Source organism: Peromyscus maniculatus, chromosome 4 (genome assembly GCF_049852395.1).
Source record: "Peromyscus maniculatus bairdii isolate BWxNUB_F1_BW_parent chromosome 4, HU_Pman_BW_mat_3.1, whole genome shotgun sequence".
Classification (NCBI taxonomy): domain Eukaryota; kingdom Metazoa; phylum Chordata; class Mammalia; order Rodentia; family Cricetidae; genus Peromyscus; species Peromyscus maniculatus.
The window spans coordinates 121880758-121902575 of NC_134855.1; the positions used below are offsets into that span (position 1 = coordinate 121880758).

Sequence of the window (21818 nt, forward strand, 5' to 3'; positions counted from 1 at the left end):
ACCTTTTCTAGTTTATTTTCCATAGATTTCTTGTGTATCATCTTGCATACAAGTAATGATGTGCTCTGGCTTATCAATATTTCCCAACATGTCACTTACAAGAAGAGGAATAACTGTAAGAACTAAGGTATCACATCACACCACAAGCCCCAAGAAAGCACCCATGCGTTACAGCAGTTAGAAACACCACCAGGCTAGGAATGAGGCTGCAAGTGGTAGTGTGTCTCTCTGTGTGTCTCTGTCTCTGTCTCTCTCCCCCCACACCCTCACACCCTGCCCAGGAAACCATCTTCCTTCCTGGGCAAGCAGGTGCAATAGCAAACTTGCCCTCCTCTGCAGAGCACAGTAACACTTCGAGGATCTCTTCCTCTCTGGTTACTTTGCTCACATTCTGGTCCTCCAAGCCAGACATTTGGCATAGGATTTAAAGTCATGGATAGGATACATCTTGCCTGGGTCACCTGCTGCCATTGGGACTTCCCCAGACAAGAGGACAGGAGCTCTGGTAAGAATGAAACAAAATCATTCTTACCATGTAAGGTTTGAACTCCACATCCTCCTCTGGATTCTCATCCTTGGCCACACAGTCAGCCTTGCAAATGAGCAAGGGGAGGGGGACTTTTGCCTACAAGAGACACAGCCCTTAACAGCTACTCATCCCTCTGTGGCCCTCCTGGGTGGCCTTCTGAGATTAGAGAAGAGGACATGCCAGCTCCTAAGCAGAATGGGACTTCTGAGCCATCCAGAGCCTAGCAGAAAAAAGCAAGGGACAGCAGCCTCCACCCTGTTGTTTGTGGCACCTCACTCTACCCTCTGGGAGTCCAGGCCCTTTCCCAGAGGCCCCAAGGGATGAGATTTTTGCCTTCAGCCCTTATCTATGACACTTACTCTACTTGGCTTGGGAAGGGCCCCTCTTTTGAATATTGTAATTTTCTGAATAAACCACCTTTAAACCTTCCTAATCCTTTGTTCCTCAAAATAATAAGCTCTCCTGAGAACCCTGTAGAGGGAGAAGAATTTCTGTGGTTTATACGTGATCTCAATGAAAACCCAGCTCTCACAAATATTGAAAATGAAATCATTCTCATTGAAAACTCCTTTAACATCCAGTTATCCATGTATCCCCTAAATAAAGTAGGGGAGATAACCAGCACACACCAGGGGTTCTTGGCATGTCTTGGAATCTTTTCAAAGTTTTAGATGGAGAGGAATATTTGTTTTTAATAACCTGTCCTTTCTAGGTAGAATAACCTGCCCTTTCTTTGGACATTTAGTCTTCCCACTTTGAAAATACCGCCTTTTCCTTCTGGAAGAGAAAAGAAATGCTGATACGTCATGATTATCTCATGATGGACTCATGATGATGAGTCCAGAAGCCAAGCCCAGTGCAACTCAACCCACCATCGACTGTTGACTACTCAGAAAAGTTCAGATGAGATTAATAGATACTACCCTGATCCTCATTGTCTAGGGTTCAAACCGTGTGGCTTGTTCATTCATTACTCGATGTCTTCTCTTCCAGGCCACCACAGACTTGTATGGCAACTGTACTCTGAGACATTCTGGGACATCTGCAGCTGCTCCTGAGGCAGCTGGCGTGTTTGCACTGGCATTAGAGGCTAAGTATGTTTCACCCCTGAACTGGAGGCCATCTCTGAAGGGTGGACTAATGTGTGCCTCTCCATTCACATGCCAGGTGTCCACAGAGACAGGAATGGATGTGAGAGTCTAGAAAGTCAGGGCTAATGAATTCTGCTAGACATAAAAGTCATAAGGCTCATGGTTCTTAAATGACACATAGCCATACACATACATTGTAAAAAATATATACCTGAAAGAGCAGAAGGCTCCAACACCCACATATGAATCAGCAACTTATTTACACACCAAAATACAGCGCACAAATATGACTTCCTCTATGAATCCCTCCTTTATCTTTTGTGAGTTACACAGCTGGTTTACTCCACTAATACTCTTAGTCAGCTGAATGAAGAACTATTGAGAAGAATAGTTCTTGTATGAGAAGAATCCACTTCTCTACACCAACACAAAGCAGGTGAAGTTATGCCGAATAGACCAAGAAATAGGTTCTACTAGGAAGCCCTCTAGGTAGCAGATAAGACATCATTTCCTATGAGAGACCATATGTGGCTCCTCCTGGGTGTGGCTCAGATTTAAGCATCAGTGACAATACCTGCCAGGGTGCTGCTTACCTCCTCTGAGGAAGCAGAGCCTGGACTTAAATTCAAGGAATACACTTTGGCCCCCAGAAATCATGCTACTATGCACATGGGTTATATGGGGAGTTTAGAGATTGGTTCACCCAGCAACTTGTGAGAAGTTAGATTCAGGCTTCCCAGGTAGAGAAGTTCCCATCTTGTCTGCAGTTGCTAGGTAACCACGGTTTCTAGCAGACTTGCCCTGTCTGTCTCCGCATATTCAGTGCATTCTCTGACCTGCGAAAGGCCAGGCACAGTGCAGGCTTGAACTCTCAGTTCTCAGGAAACTGAAGCAGGGGAATTTGAGGACAGCCTGGGCTACATAGAGAGACCCTGTCTCAAAAAAACAAAAACAGACGAAAGAGGCAAGCATTCATTCTCCCCTCTCTGTACCGGTCTAGACGTTGATTCTACCAGTTGATTCTTCCAACAAAAGTCAGGTGGAAATTTCAGGACACCATGAGAGGAACACTGTTCAAACTTGACTATGAAGGACAGATACCTCTGCCCTCCTAAGCGCAGAAACCAAAACTCATCCATGTATGACAGGCATTATCAGAAGCTGAAACCATTCGTCACACGGTCTGCACAGACCCTGGGATCTAATCTGGCTTTGCTCACTCAGCTGCAAGCCCAAATAAGAGTCTCTCTTCTGCCTTTCGACCTCAGTGGACAAGGCTTAACTCAGTTCCTTGGGATTTGGGCAAGCAAAATGTCACTTGCCTGGGCCTGACACACACAAAATGGGCAACCTCAGTAAGTTGGCGTGGGGCAGGATGAGCCTACTGAAATCCTAAATAGATTCCCGGTTCTGCACGGACCAGTCACCATCCTTTCAGCACACATGCTTATCAAATGAGCTTTCCAAGAAACCCCACCCAGAGCTTCTCCTTATTTCTCATTGGCCAGAAATAGTCACAAGAGCACCCCATGCTTCAAAGAAGGCTGATAAATGTAGTGTTGCCGAGCATGTTGTTGTTCTGAGTAAAATTGACATTCTATTTTTTCTTTTCATTTTTTTTTAATTTTTGAGGTTTATAATATAATCACAGTCTCTCCCCTCCTTTCCCTCCCTCCAAACCTTTTCATACACCCCTCCCAATTCTCCTCCAAACACATAACCTCTTTTTTCATTATTATTGCATGCATATATACATATGTATCCCTAAATATAAACTATTCGGTCTGTATAATGGTACTTGTATGTGCAATTTCAGGACTGACCATTTGGTATTGGATAACCAATTGGTGTGCTCTTCCCTGGCACCTCTCCCACTCCCAGCTTCCCTCGGTTGCCTATAGTTCTTTGTGTAGGGTTGAGGCCCCATGGGCTTTTCCCTGTCCAGTTTGGCATCCTTGTTCAGCTCATGTTTGGTCAGTCACGTTGGTGAGACTTTATGGGGGTAGCTTCTGACCTTGTTAGGAGACAGAATCTCACAGCAAATGCCCTGATCCTCTGCCCCTTACAGCCTTTTCATCCCCTTTTCCACAATGTTCCCTGAGCCTTAGATGTGGGAGTGTTTTGTAGATGTATCCATCAGGACTGAGCTCCACAACTCTGCATTTTGATTGGCTGTGTTTTCCTGTAGTGGTCTCCATCTGTTGCAAAGAGGAATAAAAGAAGAAATGAAATGAAAAAGACAATTCCTGGTATTGTCCAGTGTCCATGTGGGCATTATCTTGTCCTGATTTCTATTACATTATCTGCAAAATATTCAAAATCAGGCCATCCCCAAGGTTCAAATGACTTGCTAAATATCATTATCAATGCTGTAACTGGTTTTTTTTTTTCCTAGCTTGCTTTGGTTACTGATAGCAAGCTCTTTCTTGAGTACCCATACTGCATGAGATACTTAACACACATGATCTGGGTTACACATGTAATCTACATTTACTCCTCACCAAACCTTCGAGACCTCTTCCCCATAGCTAACCGATGAAGCTGGGACTCAGATGTTGAGGTAATTTACCCATATTCACACAATGGGACTTACTCTCTTGGCTGCTTGAGTCTAAAGCTGGAGTTTTTCTCAGCCTGACTACTGGGCCTGGCAGAGGCAGTGCCAGCATAGAATCAGTAGCAATCCCATTGAATTCAAACCTATCTGCCCTGACATATTGTTTACCAACCCTTGATGATTAAAAGATGTTGCCAAGACCAAAAACACCATCTCAAGCCCATGGTCTCTATTATCAGTGTGTGCAGGAGATATGTGGGATATCGTCTTACTCCTAATTCTCATGTTCATAACTTCACGGATGCTGATTCAAAAGCTCTGGGAAGCTACCTTTGACACTAGTACCCAGATGGTTCTGCTTTGGGAGGCCTGAGGACCACAATGAAGCTCTCTGTCTGGGACATCTCAGGGCCTACACTGATGGCTCCTGAAGCAGCCTGAGCTCTTGTATCATGACAACTTGCACCGTTTCAATGCTGAGCTACCCACCTGCCCCCTAAGCCATACACTCTGTGAAGGCAAGGAATTTCCTTTGACAAGGCTATAAATAATTAGCCCAGTGCCTGGATGTGGTAGACACTCAATAGACATGGATGGAATATATCATGTGCTGTACCTTTTCACATACATGTGACCTAGTAGCCCAACCACTTCACAGAACCGTGAAGAATGTGTCATGTTGGCTATCTCTAGCCTCCAACACAACAGCCTTTAATACTGTAGATATTCTGCATTTTCATGTTGCCATTATTTAATAGCTGTTGCCTGTGCATCTTGAGCTGATATAGTAAAGTTCAAGCTTAGGGCAAGTTAGTGAAATATCTATTTTGTAGAACAGTGTATTCTATCCATCCTGGAACTTCTCAGAGAGGCAATTCGGAGGAACCCAACTTTATTTCACACATGCACATAAACAGCTAACTCCTGTGTGTGGCATGATCTCTGTTCTGTCCCACCCCCACCAACCCACTCATGAGGAAAACTCCAGAGGAGCGAGTGAGGTGATCCTCCCCAGGGTGTCTGGGGAGGCACAACACCTCTGTATGGTGGAGGTGAAAGCCCCTCCACCTGCTGGCCAGCCTCTGGGTCCCTCGGATTCTCATTTGTCAACACTTCTGGCATTTAAAAATTCAGAATCCCATTCTAGAAAAACCTGGCAAGTTAGCCACAACCAGCTTCTGGATGAGCCCAATGTGCTCAGAAGCTTCCCAAAGGCATTGACCTGCCTTTGAACCTTCTCCCTTGAAGCTGTGGTTCATTGTTGGGGGAGCATGTGGCTTACTGGAGCACTTTGGCTCTGATTCTGAGTTCCAAACCAATGACCTTTGAATGTGTTGAAATTTTGCCAAATGAATTGTATCATTCCTTGTCCTTTCAATTGTTTGGCTCCTGAATAGAATCCTCGTCCTTTTGATTGATTGACTTCTGAAGAGAACAGTAGTTCACAGGGGGCCTCCCTGCCTCCCCCTCCCCCCCACGACTCTCAGTAAAAAACTAATTCTGCATTACAACCCAACACACTAACCCCAAATGTTTCATGGAAATACTAATATCCTTTTGCATCTGTCCACCATCTTCCTTTTCTATTCTAATCTATCTTATCAATTAATGATTATTCATTTTTGAGACAGTCTCATTAGATATCCTCTCGCTCATCTCGGTCTTGTCTACTGGAATACTCTGGGACTGCTAACAATGCCCAGCAGCTACTTCTCACACCCAGCAACTATGATTTAATTTGTCTGTGATGTGGACTGAGTAAAGGAATTGCATACATCCCCAGAGAGATTTTTTAGCCTGCAGCCCAGGTAGATTGCCTGTACAGTGAGTTGTCTCCACTAGCTCACCAATAAGTCATGACTTGCACTTTTAAAAACTAACACTGAGCGGTAATGGACACAGGTTTCCAAAGACCATAGTGAACATCATCAAGGGGCTGGATGCCTTGTGCCTTGGGGATACAAATATGTTGAAGGTATTGTTCCTGCCTCAAACTGACAGCCTCATTTCAGACATGGAGTGCACCAGGTAGTGAGCACCCAGATTAAGAATTCACACACTGCAAGCACTAGAAAATGCACCCCCACATTCCCTTTCAGCTGTGACTCCCAAAACTAATGCTAACCCAATTCCCAACAGCATAAATGAGTTGTTTCTGTTTCTATGCTTTAAACAAATGGAATCCTATAGTATTTCCCTATAGGAGTTCATTTTCCCTTACTATAATAAAATCCCTGGCGCTAGGTACTTAATGAAGAAAAGAGGCTTATTTAGCTCACAATTTGGAACTGGAAGCCCAAGGTCAAGTGGCCCTTTTGTTTAGCCTCTTGTGAGGGCCATTCTGGTCATGGCAGGAGCAAGTGGTTGAGGAAGGAATCATATGACTAGACAGGAAGCCAGAGAATGGGGAAGGGCTGGGCTTGCTCCTTCGTCACCACATATACCATGGTTCTAGAGAGTGCGTGAACACTTTCCGTGAGTTCAGAGTTCACAGATGTTCCAAACTCTCCTGAGGGGACATGTCCTGAGTGTTACTCACCTTAGTCATTGTGGTCTTCCTTTCTCACTCTTATCTCCACCCTGCACTCTGCCTCCTGCAACCAGCCTGGATCTGACCTGGAGAGACATGCAACATCTGACTGTCCTCACCTCCAAGCGGAACCAGCTTCACGATGAGGTCCATCAGTGGCGACGGAATGGGGTTGGCCTGGAATTTAATCACCTCTTTGGCTACGGCGTTCTGGATGCAGGTGCCATGGTGAAAATGGCTAAAGACTGGAAAACGGTCCCTGAGAGATTCCATTGTGTGGGAGGCTCCGTGCAGAACCCTGAGTAAGTAGGGGCGGTACTTCTCCTGCCACATGTGGGAAGGTAACCCCATTGGTGATAATCCCAGGGTCCCTCTCCATGACAGGAACCACCCTGGGTTTCATCTGAGACAACCAGCTTCTGGGAGAAGCTATAGAGACACACAACTGCAGATGGACCATGACCTGGAACACAGTTGCGCAACTTGGAACTTGTGTTGTAACCATTCCCATAGTTTATAGCATTATTTTTAGGTACACGAGTTGATCAGCCAATACAGCAAGCATGTTGACCAGTAATAAATATGACTAATGTCCCAGAGGCACCCTGTAATCCTTCATTATCTCCCCAAGAGCAATCACTATTCTAACTCCATAGACTGATTTGCCTAATCTATATTTAATATAAATGGAACCTATATTATGTTCTCTTTTATATCTCTATTCTTATGGGGAAAATTGTATTTATGAGATTTGACCACATTCGAGGTCTGTAGTTTATCTTGACTGTTGACGAGTGATCCATTGTGGGACTACCGCGACTGTTCACTCTCATCTGTGGGACAAGGGAAAGACTTGATTTTATTCTGCATGCGGTGGGCTGTGATTTAGAGGGGTCTGAGTGAGTCCTCCACACAGAAGCCACTGAGTGTGTCAAGCATAGCTACTCTCCATCCCATCTCCCTGTGTGACAAGAGAATTGGTCAGCAAAGAGACCACTTCATTTCATTTCTCTCTATTCTTATTACATATATACCATGAAAATCACAGAATGTAAGTATTGTTTGTGGGAGCAGGGTTAAAATAAGATATGACAGTGTAATATAAGCTGACTTGAGCTCACAATTCTCCTGCCTCCAGAGTGCTGGGATTGCAGAATGTGTTCACCAGTATTATTTGAGTTTTGATAAATATATGCAACTGGGAAACGATCACCCATTAGAAAGATGGCATATCCCATCCACCTGGAAATGTCCCTTGTGTTCCCTTCCAATCAGGACACACATCCCACCAACAGCCACTGCTCTTATTCCTCTCATTGGAGATTAGCTCTACCAGTTCTTGAATTTAGCTGGAATCAGACGATATAGGGGCTTCTGTTTCTGATTTATTTTGCTCAACACTGAGTTTGTGAGATGCAGCTACGATGTTGCATGTAGTAATCTCTCATTCTCTCCCACTGCTGAGTTTTCCGTTGTGAGACTTCACCTCTGAGCTTAATGAGACTTAATCGTACCAAGATGGCATCCCCTCCTCTGTTTCCCTTCGGTCTTGGATGCTCTGCAGCTGCTCTAGTCAGTTACCCAGACCTGAATTCAAATTTGAACCACACCAATTTAGACCTCTCCACCAAGCTCCTGACCTTTCTGACCCCCTATTTTACCAGTTTCCAGTCTTTGTGGCCTGAAATGGAATCTACAAACTCCATCTCAACATAATGTTTTTGAACTCATTAGAGAAAATATGACTACAAAGAAAGTCAATTTGATTGACAACATTACAGTGTTTTTAAGTCGATTTGTGACAAAGCAGTGCATGTTCTCTCCTTTAAACAAGAAGTTCTAATGGACATCTAATTTATTGTATGTATATAATATACATGATAAATTCAGAGTAGTAACTGGGGAAATGCCACTGCAAAGCCAGGCATAGTTCCACACACCTGTGATCTCAGCTCTGGAGAAACTGAGACCGGAGAATTACAAAGCCTAGGTTACATAGCAAGACTGTCTTTTTAAAAGGTTACTGCAAGATGTATGCAATATAAGATGTGAAAAAGCTCTCACAACAGAGTGTAAGAAAGGGCTAAAGCCATTCTGTATCGGGTCCCACATTCGTGAACAAAACAGAAGCAAAGTCTTTCTTATACTTTAGTGAAAGTTAAGATGCAGGCTTTTTTCCCATGGGAACGAATATGCTTCTTAAGTTCTTTGGGCTCCAGGAGGGCATCTTCTTTTGTCCTTACAAGCACAATGGAACTGGTGCCTCTTTCTGAGGGGTGTTAGTGACACATGGTATAAAGCTGGCACATGGTGGGCACCTAGTCAATGTAACTTTGTCTCTTCCTTTCTTCCATCATTTCAAACACTCCTACTTCACACTTTAGGAAAAAGTAAGATAATAATCTCTTAAGACTCAGGAAGAAATAATTGTCTGGTTCTTGTGTGAATTCCAATTTGTGCTCTATGTTTAAAGCATCCTCTGATGGAAAGGTTTGGATGTTCATCCTCCAGTAAACTAGCATAGTCTCATGGGGGACAATCCACCTGTGAGCAGGCATCCTCCCATAGGTGAGCATCCTTCCACGGATGAGCATTCTCTGTAAATGAGCATTCCCCTCATGGATGAACATTCCCCCTAGATGAACAGTCATTGGTGAACATCCTCCATGGATGAACATCTTCCCTGATTGAGCATCCTCCCTGAATAAACATCCTCCTTGATTGAGCACCCTCCTTGGTTGAGCATCCTCCCATGGATGAACATCCTCCCATGGGTGAGCATCTTTCCATGGATGAGCATCCTCCCATAGATGAACATCCTCCCTGGATGTGCATCCTCCCTGGATGAGCATCCTTACTGTCTACTCACTGAGTCCAAGAAAGTGGCATAAAACACATTCTTGCAGAACCCCCACACTTTCCCCATGAGCCATTCCATTATCTCATAAAGCATCACTTCAGCCCATACTGAATAGGAGAGCAAAGACTCAGACCAGGACCCATGGTCATCTAAAAGCACAAGCTCCAAGTGATTTTTATAAATACATGTATCAAGTAAATGATTAAAGACAGCCTCAGAGGCACCAAAATGCATCGGTGTTTAAGGGAAGAAAGGTTAGCACTTCCCCCTTGGATTGATTTGACCAAGAGCAAGCCCAAGTTTGAATTCTCCACTTCTCTCCCTGTGTCTTTCATCTGTCTGCCAATACAGTTACTGGCCTGTCTGTGTTTGTGTCTGTGTCCTGTGTCTGTGACAGTCACTATTGCTGTGTGTGTACCTATGCCTGTGTGCTGCCTAAGTGTCCCTAGCAAAGGGCTTTGGTCTGTATTCATTAATCAGCATCACATGAGGAAGGGATGAGGAATGCTTTATAGAAATCTTTAACAGCTTTGCAGGGGATTAAGTTATTTGCTTCAACTGACCCTAAAGCATTCAATACTGCAAGCATGCCTCTATCAAATATCTCTAGGCTGCTTCCAACATTTATTGCAGATATTTGTTGTATAAGGTTGCTTTTGGCCTGTTTGCTGTTTTCAACAAATGATTATCATAACATATGTGCATTGCTCTCTGGACCAGATAATTTAAGATTTAAGATAATTTAAGATGGATCATTTAAGATTGAAGCTATCCATTAGCTTAAGCTGTAAAAGCAGATTACATGGGAAATCTGAGACAAGTAAGATTGTTTGTTATACTGTTCTCTTAAAAGTAAATTAAACAGGCTGAGTACACAGCAAAATATCAGGCTAAATCTTAAGTGACCTCAAGTTGTATTCTTAACTTGGCTGTAAGGTCCAGTTTAAAAAAAAAATCCAGTCTCTTAGAATATAAGAGATAAAAATGGCTACTCTAAAGAGTTTCTGGAAGCTTTTACATATATTGTATGTAGCCAATATTAGCCTGGGAGATGTGTTCTATCACTGTTACCTTTTACAGATGAGGAGGCTGAGATGCAGAAAGCAGGAGAAATATGGTCAAGGTCAAGGGAGACCAAACCAGGACTAAAGGAAAGGGCAAGACCCAGGTTCTTTTCACTATATGACTCTGACCTTAATTCATTGACCAAATGACCTGCCATGTTCTCGGACCCTCTATCCGGCTCTGTGGCAGTCCTGCTGGGAGCTCAGCGGTGTCTTTATGGGTCAGGGACTGGCGAAGGTTGAGGGCATGCTGATGGTCACCTAGCTGCTCAGTGGCCAAGACTGGATTTGAATGGAGGCCATATGGTCCCTTCTGTGTCTCAGGGTGTCTGTACTGAAGGGGGTGATTCCTGTGGGGAGGGGGTTTCCAAAATGTCTCCTGAAGACTTTGAAAACCTACCTATGGAGTGGTTCCTCCCTGCACTCACACCCCCAAAAAAGCCATAACTGCCATTGTTGATACTTTGTCACTGTGGCTCATCCAGTGTGCTCTGGAAGTAACTGAACAGAGACTACTAGGACACGTGGCTGCCTGGAGCACTTAGGGCTCAACCCGACTCAGCAGAACTACCTGTACCTGAAGACAGTTAGAGAAGCCTTGACTAGTGCGTCTCTTGGTAGAGTTTAAAAGAATTTCTTAAGAAATTTGGAGGCTGTGAGGCTTTATGGGTAGTGACATGCTTTCTAGCTGCACCATCCAAAATAATAGTGGATTTTTAGTGCACTATTAATAGTGCAGCTGCAGAGCACTGGACTGGGAGAGCTGAGTGACTACAGTTTCTATTTGATTTGATTCCAAGTAGTTTATGCAGAAGTAGCCCCCAGTCGCTAGTGGCTAGTGTCGGCACCAGGACTCATCTACAGTCCTCCTTGGAAGGAGGGTTGCTGAACAGGGCAAGCAGAATGGGAAATGGCAAATTAATAAGATCAGCTCCACGCAGAGTGTCAAGAATTCGAGGCTAGGACTGGCCAGTCCATGTTACAGCCTTGGACTTGGGCTTCTGTTGCTGGAGAGCCACTATCCAGTCCCCACCCACAGACAGCATAGCATTATGGTCTCAGAGAACTCAGAGGCTGGACAGGAGAGCTTGGTGGGCAGCATAGGGTTGACTGTGCCCTCTTGACAAAGATGACCCTGATGACCTGGACTCACACTTGCAAGGAGCTTTGATGGAGGAATGAACAGCCTCCCCAACTGCCACTTCCCACGACACTCAGGCTGCACAGAAACAGCTTATAAGGCAGAGAGAGCGCTAAGAGCAGTGATTGTCAGGTATATACGGGTTTCCTCGGCATTTATCTTCCCAGAGAAGGAGTCAATTTGAAAAGCAATTTTCTAAAGAACTTTTATCAAGAGACTCAGTGAAGGGTGCTCAAGGAGGATCAAAGGGAAACGAAACCGGCTGTGACCAGCTGTGCCAGCCATGTGCAAAGAACAGAATGAACTCGGCTGCCCGGTCACCTGTGCAGAGGGGTTACTGAGCTCAGGCCACTCCCACCTCCCACCCTCTAGGGAAACGTGGCTGCAGCTCCTCTAGCTGAGTGTGTGTTCCAACTGAATTCCAGACAAATCTGGGGAAATGTGTTAAAACCTGATGTGAATGCCAGAAGAGACATGGAGGAGAGAGGAAAAAAGTATGCCTTGCCCCATAACACCTGTGCAGCCCTGCACAGCACTTCTGACACACAGGGTCTTCCTGTGGGGGTCATTGGGCCCATGACCCTATCGTGTGCAGAAAAGGAGCCCCCAAATGAACATCCCACTGGGAGTGCTCACAAATGCAAGACTGTAGGCATTTTATGTACTTGAAAAAGAGTGGCTGTTGTCCATGGCTAATGAAAGAATCACAATTAAACAGCTGAGGGTGTCCATGGCACAGGCGTTCCATGGGGCACACTGAGAAATGCTGCTTCTAGGCAGGAGTCGATTGACTGCTTGCTTAAAGCAATATACAACAAGATAAAGGTATGAGCCATCCCCAAACCCCCAGGGTTTTCTTTAGAGGACTTGAGCACCAGGCTTTTGTGCATCTCCTCCTGTAAGGTCAGCTGTTCTGAAGTGTCTTGGTGAGTGTCTGCATTGAAAGTGTTCCAGAACATGGCCTAAGAACAGGCACTCTATGACTATTCAAAAATATCTACTCCACAGCCACCTCCTATTTTAACTTCTCCTGAGCTAACTCTTCCTAAGCACAGATCTTATTTTTTCATTTCATTTGTTCCTCTTTTTTATAAAAACAAGATACCGCCACGATAGTAAGACCAAAATACAAGTGAAGAGAAAAAAAAACTAAATAAATAAGAAACCCCTGAAAAGTACAGTTATCTCACAGTGTGGAGGCTTTGCTCCAGGACCACAGAGGCTTGGGACATCAATGAATGCTCCTCCTGTAAAACAGTGTCTCCTCCTGTAAAACAGTGTCCTACCATAACCTGTGACACACTCCCCTGTATGCTATCCCTCATTTCTAGATATGTATATAAAATAAAGTAGATGTTCAGTTCTTATACTGTACTGTTTAGGTAACAATGACTATAAGCTAAGGTGCTCTCCTATCTTATGATTCTCTTTTTCCCTTTCTTTCTTTTAATTCATTCATATATCCCCTCTTCTCCTCTCCTCGTAGTCCCACACACACACATCCCTCTCCTCCAAATCCACTCCTCTGTTTCCCTTCAGTAAAGGGCAGGCCTTCAGGGATATCAACCTAACAAGGCATAACAAGTTACGATAAGACAAAGTACATACCCTCATATCAAGGCCAGACAAGGTAACTCAGTAGGAAGAAAAGGGTCCCAAGAGCAGGCAAAAGAGTCAGAGACAGCCCCTACTCCAACTGTTAAAAGCCCCATAAGAACACCAAGCTACACAACCATAACATATATACAAAGGACCTAAATCAGACCCAAAGAGGTTCCCTGTTTGTCCGTTCAGTCTCTGAGCCCCAGTGAGCCCTGGTTAGTTGATTCTGTGGACTGTGTTCTCATGGTGTCTTTGACCACTCTGGATCCTACAATTCTTCCTCCCCCTCTTCTAAAGGATTTCCCGAGCTCTGCCTGTGGGTCCCACCTCTAATTCTTAGACAATCAAAGAAATATGTTCCATCTTCTCAAAAGGAAGTAATGTCACTTTTCTGCCAAAATTTCTACAAACTCACTTGAAAAGTGAACATCCCTGAGTTACTCCAGTCCCTAAGTATCCTGGATACTATTGGAACTGAAAAAAACGACTTCTCTGTGACCAGAGATTCATCTCCTACGTGGAATGAATCATTAAGATAATAGAGTACTGGAGGTGGGTGGTAGTATTTTGTTTTGTTTTGTCTTGTCTTGTTCATTGTTTGTTTTGTGACAAGGCCTTTCTATGTAGCCCAGCATCAACTCAAACTTGTTATGTAGCCCAGGCTAGCCTGAAACTCATGCTCCTCCTGTTAGCGCCCTGTGTGCTGGAATCACAGATGTGCACCTCTGTACCCAACTAATAATGACTTGCATTCAGCAGATAATAAGTGAGTTCTGTGGCATCAAGGGAAGTTATTACAGGGAGCATCCTAGTTGTTGGCTTGTGAGTTTCCTTATTGGACTTTTCAAGGGAGCCCATAATACAGGGTAGGAATAGAATATAACATTCAAACTCATGCCACGTATCTTTCTGGCATCATTCTTTGCAAATCCCAGATCCCTCAGAGTCCACCTTCTAGAGTCCTTCTTCTAGACCTGCTCCTATCTTCACAGAAACCCCATGGCAGACTATAGAATTTCCCTAATACCATAAGGGACCAGCCATTCTAGAGACCACCAAAAGGATGGCCAAAAATCCTGCACTGCCAAATCTACACTTTCCCAGAACCTGTGAGCCAAGAAGAAACTGATGACCATAAAAACAGAAGCCCAGGAACTCTCTTGCATCTTGTTCTCCTTATCAGGTTCAAATTCAACAACAACCAAAAAAAAAAAAGTTTCCACCTCTCATGTGTGGGAATAACTATCAAAATCAATGAATAAAAAGTTAATTAAATTAAAATTTTAAAGTAGAATTTCAGCTCTTCACTCATGCTAGCTGCATTTTAAGTGTTCTGTTGCCACATGTAGCCAGTGCGTACTGTACTGGAGTGCACAGGTACGGAACACTTCCTCCACAGTAGGAAGTTCTATAGGCCAGTGCCAACCCAGTGATTTAAAAATACACTCTGTACACACATGTGAATATAACCTGACTTCCAAGGCTGGTTTTATGTCTGCTTGCCAACAAATTCTCAAGAGCCTAGGACCAAAAGGCCATTTCCGCCACCACCCCTGGCTCTCCATAGCCAGTGGCTGCTTCCTGTGTTAAGGAGCTTTGATGCTGCCTTGCTCATGGAAACACGTATTTGCTACCTGAGTTACTTGGACAGTTGCCATGATAAAGTTCCCTACCCAAAGCAACTCATCAGGCTACCATTCAAGGCCACAGACCATCATAGCAGGGAAGTCGCAACAGTGGAAGCTTGAGGCAACTGGTCAAGTTCCATCCACAGTCAAGAAGCAGAGAATGGTGAATGCCAGGACCTAGCTTATCAGCCCAGGGTCCCCATCCAGAGAATGGTAACAGACAGCAACTAACCTAATCAATATAATTCCTCAGAAATATTGTCAGAGGCTAACCTGAGTCTAAACGGTCCCTCCCAGATGTGCCTGGAGGAGCCTTGTGTCTGGCCTAGCTGGTTCTGGAGTCAGTGTTAATTGACAAGTGACATCCAGTGTTTACCACCACAGTTTTCAAGTGGCTCAGGAGAGTATGCCTTGATTAATCAAACACAGCATGTGCTTCTAAAAACCCTCTCGGGCATGTGATCTCGGCTCCAAGGGTACTACAGAATCAGACTTGGCACCAAGTTGGTTCTGTGTGATGAGCATCTTTTTGTAGATGTGTTCTACAAGATGCATGTTTTAAAATACCTATCATTCCTTAAAAACAAACAAATATGTGTTAGTTGGAGCTCTAAATGCAAAGCCATGTAGAGAGAGGATATTCCATAGACAAAAAGTCAGGGAAGAGCCCTAACACATACTATGTGGCAGGCACTGTGGTTGGTGCTTTTACACAGTCATTAACCTCACAAGTCCACTTGCAATAGTCACACTTCAAACGCATAATTTTCCAATCTCTCATAACCAGTAAGTGTAGAAGCTGTATCCTAATTCAAATAAGTGTGTCCCCAGACTCTGTAGTCTTCCCATTGCACCATGTGGTTCCAAGTAGTCTGTGTCTTGTACAGGAAGCTTAGAGTTTTGCACATTCAAAGACATTCTTCAAGGAGGAGGTGCCCTGTAAAGAGAGGTGGCATGGAGAATGCCTGGGCTGGCCTCCCAGGGTCTCCAACTCTGGTCAAACACACTCCCAGAGTGGCCAGATCTTTCACTAGAATGAATTAAACCAACTTCGGCATTTTTAGTGGTAGAACAGTTGAGCATCCCTGGTCTAAGAATCAAAAATGCTCCAAGATTCCGAATGATACCATAAGTGGAAAATCTCACACTGGCTCTCATGTGACAGATTCTGGTCAAAGCATCACTGCATAGATAAAAATATTATTTATGATTACCTTCAGGATGGCATATAAGGATATGAAACATACATGAGTTCTCTATCTAGCCTCGGCTTTCATCTCCACAATGCATAAGCACATTCCAAATTCCAATATTCCAAATATAAAGTATTTCTAGTCCCAGTAGTCCCTCTGCAATAGGGAGTATTCAGTCTGTAGGAACCATTAAACCAGCAGCAGCTCCCACTCAGCAAGGTCTACAGCACTTTAAACTAAAGGCACGATGGAGACTTCTTTTTGCAGTATCAATGCAGTTATCTGTCAATGCAGAGGCTCATAACTGGACAAAGTACTGAGAATAAGTGATATTGAGCGCTCAGCCCTAAATGGAACATTTGTACCAAATCTCCAAGACTCAGAAAACACGGGGAAGAGAGGACAGAATGTAAGAACCAGAGGATAAGGGAGAGAGCTGTGAAATGCTGTTCTCTGGCCTTGACATGGCCGTTGCATTCCTAAATGCATAGCAGCTGTGCTCACCTGCACACAATCTGCACAAGCTGGAGCCCTTAACATCACAGCCAAAATAAGAGAGGGGCCCATGGGCCTCCACCCCTTCCTGAGGAGCTTCTGGCAACTGATAGCTGCTCTGGGAAAGAAAGTCATTTTTATTCAGGATGTGGCCACCTGTAGGTCACCCATGCTCTAGTGGACAGCCCCACATCCATGTATGTACAGGCAGCATTAAGCAGACTTAGTGGGCTGGCCTGTTTTTTTAATGCATAAAAGTAAAAAGGGGGACATGTTGGGGGAGTGGAGGGGGAATGAGGGGGATAGATACGATAAAGATACATTATATACATGTAGGAAATTGTCAAAGAACAAATTTTAAACGTACTTTAAAAAAGAAAAGAATAAGTCATTATGAACTTTTGCCTCCATCTGAGTCACTCCTAAAGTTAAAGACTCCTAAAGTCTCCTAGGACAAGACCTTGCCAGTTTGGGACACTGAGTCATTCCACTAAGAAACAGGGACGCCAGAGAACATTTATGGAACACATCTTGTCAGTCGTTGGTAGAGGACTGGTCCTGAGGAGCTAAATCCCTGACACTTTTAGTTGTCCTTCACACAGACTGAGCAGATGCCCACAATGTTGGCAGGGAAGGAGCTGGGAGACAGCTGAAGTGGAAGGTGGGCAGGCTGAGTGAGAGCTGTAGTTGCAGGTGACTCAGAGAGGGCTTAGATGTAAGGACACCAACAGCGGCTACCTTCCCTTTACAGGGAAGGTTCCATGCTCAGATTCACAGCTGATGTGAAAATCAGAACCCAAGTCAGTCTCAATAATTAATCTCAAAGCACTTTCTCTTCCTGCTACAGATGGTGTCTTGAAAGCCCTTCTCATGGTGTGCATACCTTCTCTTACCAAATCTCTTCTGTCTCTCTGCCCTCAGGAAAATACCACCCACTGGCAAGTTGGTACTGACCCTCCAAACAAACGCATGTGAGGGGAAAGAAAACTTCGTACGCTACCTTGAGCATGTCCAAGCCGTCATCACAGTCAATGCGACCAGGAGAGGAGACCTGAACATCAACATGACCTCCCCCATGGGCACCAAGTCCATTTTGCTGAGCCGGCGTCCAAGAGACGACGACTCCAAGGTGGGCTTTGACAAGTGGCCTTTCATGACCACCCACACCTGGGGGGAGGATGCCCGAGGGACCTGGACCCTGGAGCTGGGGTTTGTGGGCAGTGCACCACAGAAGGGATTGCTGAAGGAATGGACCCTGATGTTACATGGCACACAAAGTGCCCCATACATCGATCAGGTGGTGAGGGATTACCAGTCTAAGCTGGCCATGTCCAAGAAACAAGAGCTGGAGGAGGAGCTGGATGAAGCTGTGGAGAGGAGTCTGCAAAGTATCCTGAGGAAGAACTAAGGCCATGCTTCCATCTCCGCCACCCCCTCCTCCCTGCCTCTGCCTCTGTCCTTGCTCCAGCGTCCTGGCAGCCACCAGCCACCCAGCAATTCCTGTTACCCCCACACAAGCGACCCCAGCCTGGTCTGTGGCTTTGCTCGGTGTCAATGATTCTTTTCACTACAATGGAAGCAATCGTTTTTATTCTGTAGCCCAAATATAGCGTTCCTACCAACATCTATGTCCTATGTGTGACTCGACCTTTATTTCTGCCACGTAAATGGGTGATACGCTGTAAACAAAACAAGGACAGCTTTTCCCTCAGTTTTTTTCATATCTGAGAAGGAAAAAGAATGCACCTAAAAAGCCACACTTGGTGACTCGAGAACAACCGTGGTCTCAGCTGAGGTGTTGCTACATAGCATGGGGATGACAGGTGACAGAGGGTGACCCAGCTCTAGCACAGGGTTGGGTGGTGGCTTGAACTAAGCAAGACTATTCAGGGCTGTAAATTGAGGTGCATGATGAAAAAGATACTGTCCCCAGGGAACCCTAAATACTGGACAGGGTGAGGAAATTTAAAAGACACAAGCATTGAAAATTTACCACCAATACCCAGCCCATGTTCCTTCTGTTCTGCCAGGATGACGTAAGATTAAAACATGTGGCTCTTCTGTCAGCAGCGGCTGCTCTGAGTTGGGATAGAATTAACTAGAGCAGCCAACATGCCTCTCTTACACAGAGTTCATCCACACACCTTCAGTTTTCTGGTACTCTTTACACAGCCATCCAAGAGAGAAAACTACCAGGCGTTTCCAGCAGCTGTCTGACATGGGGCAGTTTACTAGTTTTAGAAACAGGAACATTCGTTTTCCCGAGTTTTAGACCTCCGTGATGTGGCACAACCAAGAGGCAGAAGTTTTTTGGTTTTGTTTTGGGTTTGGGTTTACTGTTGAAAACTTTGCCCACACCCACCTGTGCTCTGATTTCCCAAAAGTATCACTGGAGTGCAATATCTCCCTCCCTCAAGTTGTGATTTCAGTGATGTACTGGGAAATGGGCCTCTGTTCCAGAAGAGGCCAGTACATGAAAGAGGTACATCAGAAGTCCCAAGTGACCACATTCAAGTGGACCGTGGTTGCAAGGAGCCTGTTCCACTGAGAGGGCGTGTGCCACCTCATTTCCCATAACTGGGTGCCAGAAGGGAGCAAGAGATTACCTCTTTTAGGAAAGCAGATATCATCTTGGCAACTCAAATCCATGAGAATATGTAACAAGCACCCCAAAGGGGACAGTTGTCAACCTTCAAAGACACCATTTCATTCCTGAACAGTTTTTTTACCAAAGTAACCCATTGTCACTTGGTGTCCCCACCCATGGATTGGCTTCTTGCTCAAATCTCAGTGTTCAGTCATCCCATCCCCCATCCCCAGCCACCTCAGGCTCTCACCCTCCCTTCCCTTGAAGTATGCACATAGTCTGGAGTTACTTTACTGAAGCCAGCAACTCAGAAGCACTGGGGTTCCATTCCCTGAGGGGGGCAAATTTAAGAGAGAATTCTGGAAGCTTGTTGCATTCCATTTTTCCACCATATTAACAAGAATTTTTGTCTTCTCTGACACCTTGTAACTTGCCCTGTATCATGCTTTTTTTGAGTGTAATAATATTTATGATTTTTAAAAGAAATTTATTACTTGTTGCAAAGGTCTTTTTAAACCACCTTAGATTTAAAGAAAAAAATGGTAATCATTGAAAATTCATTTCACATTAACAGTCTGGAAATAAACCAAAGGACATTATGTGTGCATGTATGTATAAGTGCACACAGAAACATATATACATATGTAGACTATATACATGTGTATATGTGTATATATATACTTGTATAAATGTACATACACACATATACCTAAATATGTGTGTATTCTGTATGTATTGAAGACACAGACACCATATACATCTCTAAAAGAGTATTCAGAAAATATCATAATGATTCTGGCTGAATAAAAAGCCAGTGGAGATTCAGGTAAAATATCTGTTCATCTCTTCCCACTATAACACCTCTGTAATTTTGAAGCTTTCTGTATAAACATTGTCTTATATAAGTAGCAGAAATATGAAATAGTTGTCCATATTTTCACATTTGTGGTATAATTTACAAATTTAGAGAGTAACTTATCAGCTTCTTAATAGAAATGGCAAGTTTTGATATGAGTATATAGTATATAAAGGTATATAATGCTAAATATATATAAATATTTGGTCTCTTTTTCATTTTCGGCATCAGTATTACCACAAAAATATGTCTAGATAGTGATGTTTTTATGATGCCCCTGATTCTAATGCAAGAGATAGTTATTTATTTTAAAAACTGAAAATAAGCAAATAACAATCAGGTTAATATTGTTACTCCGTGACAAAAATTTTTAAGGAAATTTTAAAAAATATGCTGTAAATTAGGCTCAACAATAAAATATACCTTCCAGAAAATATGTGGGATGTGCCGTATCTTATACAAAACACTTCCACCCATTGTAGGAGCCAAAACTAGATCTTAAAAGCCTGCTTTAGCAAATATGCATGACAGATGTGTAACTAGCAGATAAGTCACGTGCAAATTATGATCAACAGCAGCATTTCTGAGACTCCAGTTACATTTGGTAGTGGGCTGCAAATTCAGTGTAGGTAATCGATACCAGACCTTCTAACAGAAGAGAGTAAGTCAATCATGTATATTAAGTACTGTTTCTTGAGGCACCTGCTCCCAGTGTGTGTGTGTGTGTGTGTGTGTGTGTGTGTGTGTGTGTGTGTGTGTATGTGTGTTGGGGGAGGGGGAGATTAAGAAGGAGACGGGGGGGGGGGGGGGAGAGAGCGAGAGAGAGAGAGAGAGAGAGAGAGAGAGAGAGAGAGAGAGAGAGAGAGAGAGAGAACAGGTAAGCAACTGTCTTTCTGCCTGCCTGAGCATGTGTACTGGCCCATGATGTAAAATGTATGTCTTAATGTGGGCCACGATAAGAACTCTTTTAGAGCTGAGCATGGTAGCACCCATCTTTAATCCCAACATTTGCAAAGCAGAGACAGGCAGACCTCTGTGAATCAGAGGCCAGCCTGGTCTACATAGTGAGTTCCAGGATATCTGGGACTATAGAGAGAGACATTGTCTCAAAAAAAAATCTTTTAGAAAGATGATTCTAGAATACACTAAGCTAGATGAAGTTATACTATAATAACAAACAGACACAGAATCTCAGTGGCTTAATGCAAAGGTTTATTTATCATTCCCGTAAGTTCACGTGAGGGTTTAGGTAACTCCAAAGCTTTAGATCCCCATACCCTGAGAAGGGATCTAGGCCATTTCAGTCTCATGCTTTCCTGTCTGAACATGGGGTTCCTAAAATCACCAGGCAGCTTCTCATCATCCCTCTCTACTCAGGAGGATGTGCATACACTCTCACCCACAGCACCAGCCAGTTTTCATCAATGAACTTCCATGAACACTGGGAAACTGGGAAATGTAGGACAATTAATGAGCTACTCAGTGGACATGGGATCCCCTACCATGGTGCCCGATATGTAAAACAAGTTCTTAATTCTAATTTACACAGTAACCTCTCCTCATGGGTGGTACCGTGCATTATTGCAAACTAATTGTACCTCACCACCATGTGACCATATGTTAATTCTAAACATTGTTTTAAAGTAATTCGTTGTAAACCATTTATAATGTTCTCTGGTCCTATA

At 44.0% G+C, this 21818-nt stretch overlaps 1 protein-coding gene across 1 annotated transcript in view; it reads left to right on the top strand.

Annotated features, from left to right (window-relative positions):
• The window catches only part of Pcsk2 (proprotein convertase subtilisin/kexin type 2), a 246580-nt gene extending 228262 nt beyond the window's left edge, over positions 1–18318 (top strand). The window contains exons 10-12 of the mRNA XM_006983689.4: positions 1523–1623; positions 6782–7009; positions 17612–18318. Coding sequence (XP_006983751.1) covers positions 1523–1623; positions 6782–7009; positions 17612–18098 — 816 coding nt within the window. The 3' untranslated portion in view covers positions 18099–18318. The remainder of the gene's footprint in view (positions 1–1522; positions 1624–6781; positions 7010–17611) is intronic.
• Positions 18319–21818: the final 3500 nt, after the last annotated feature.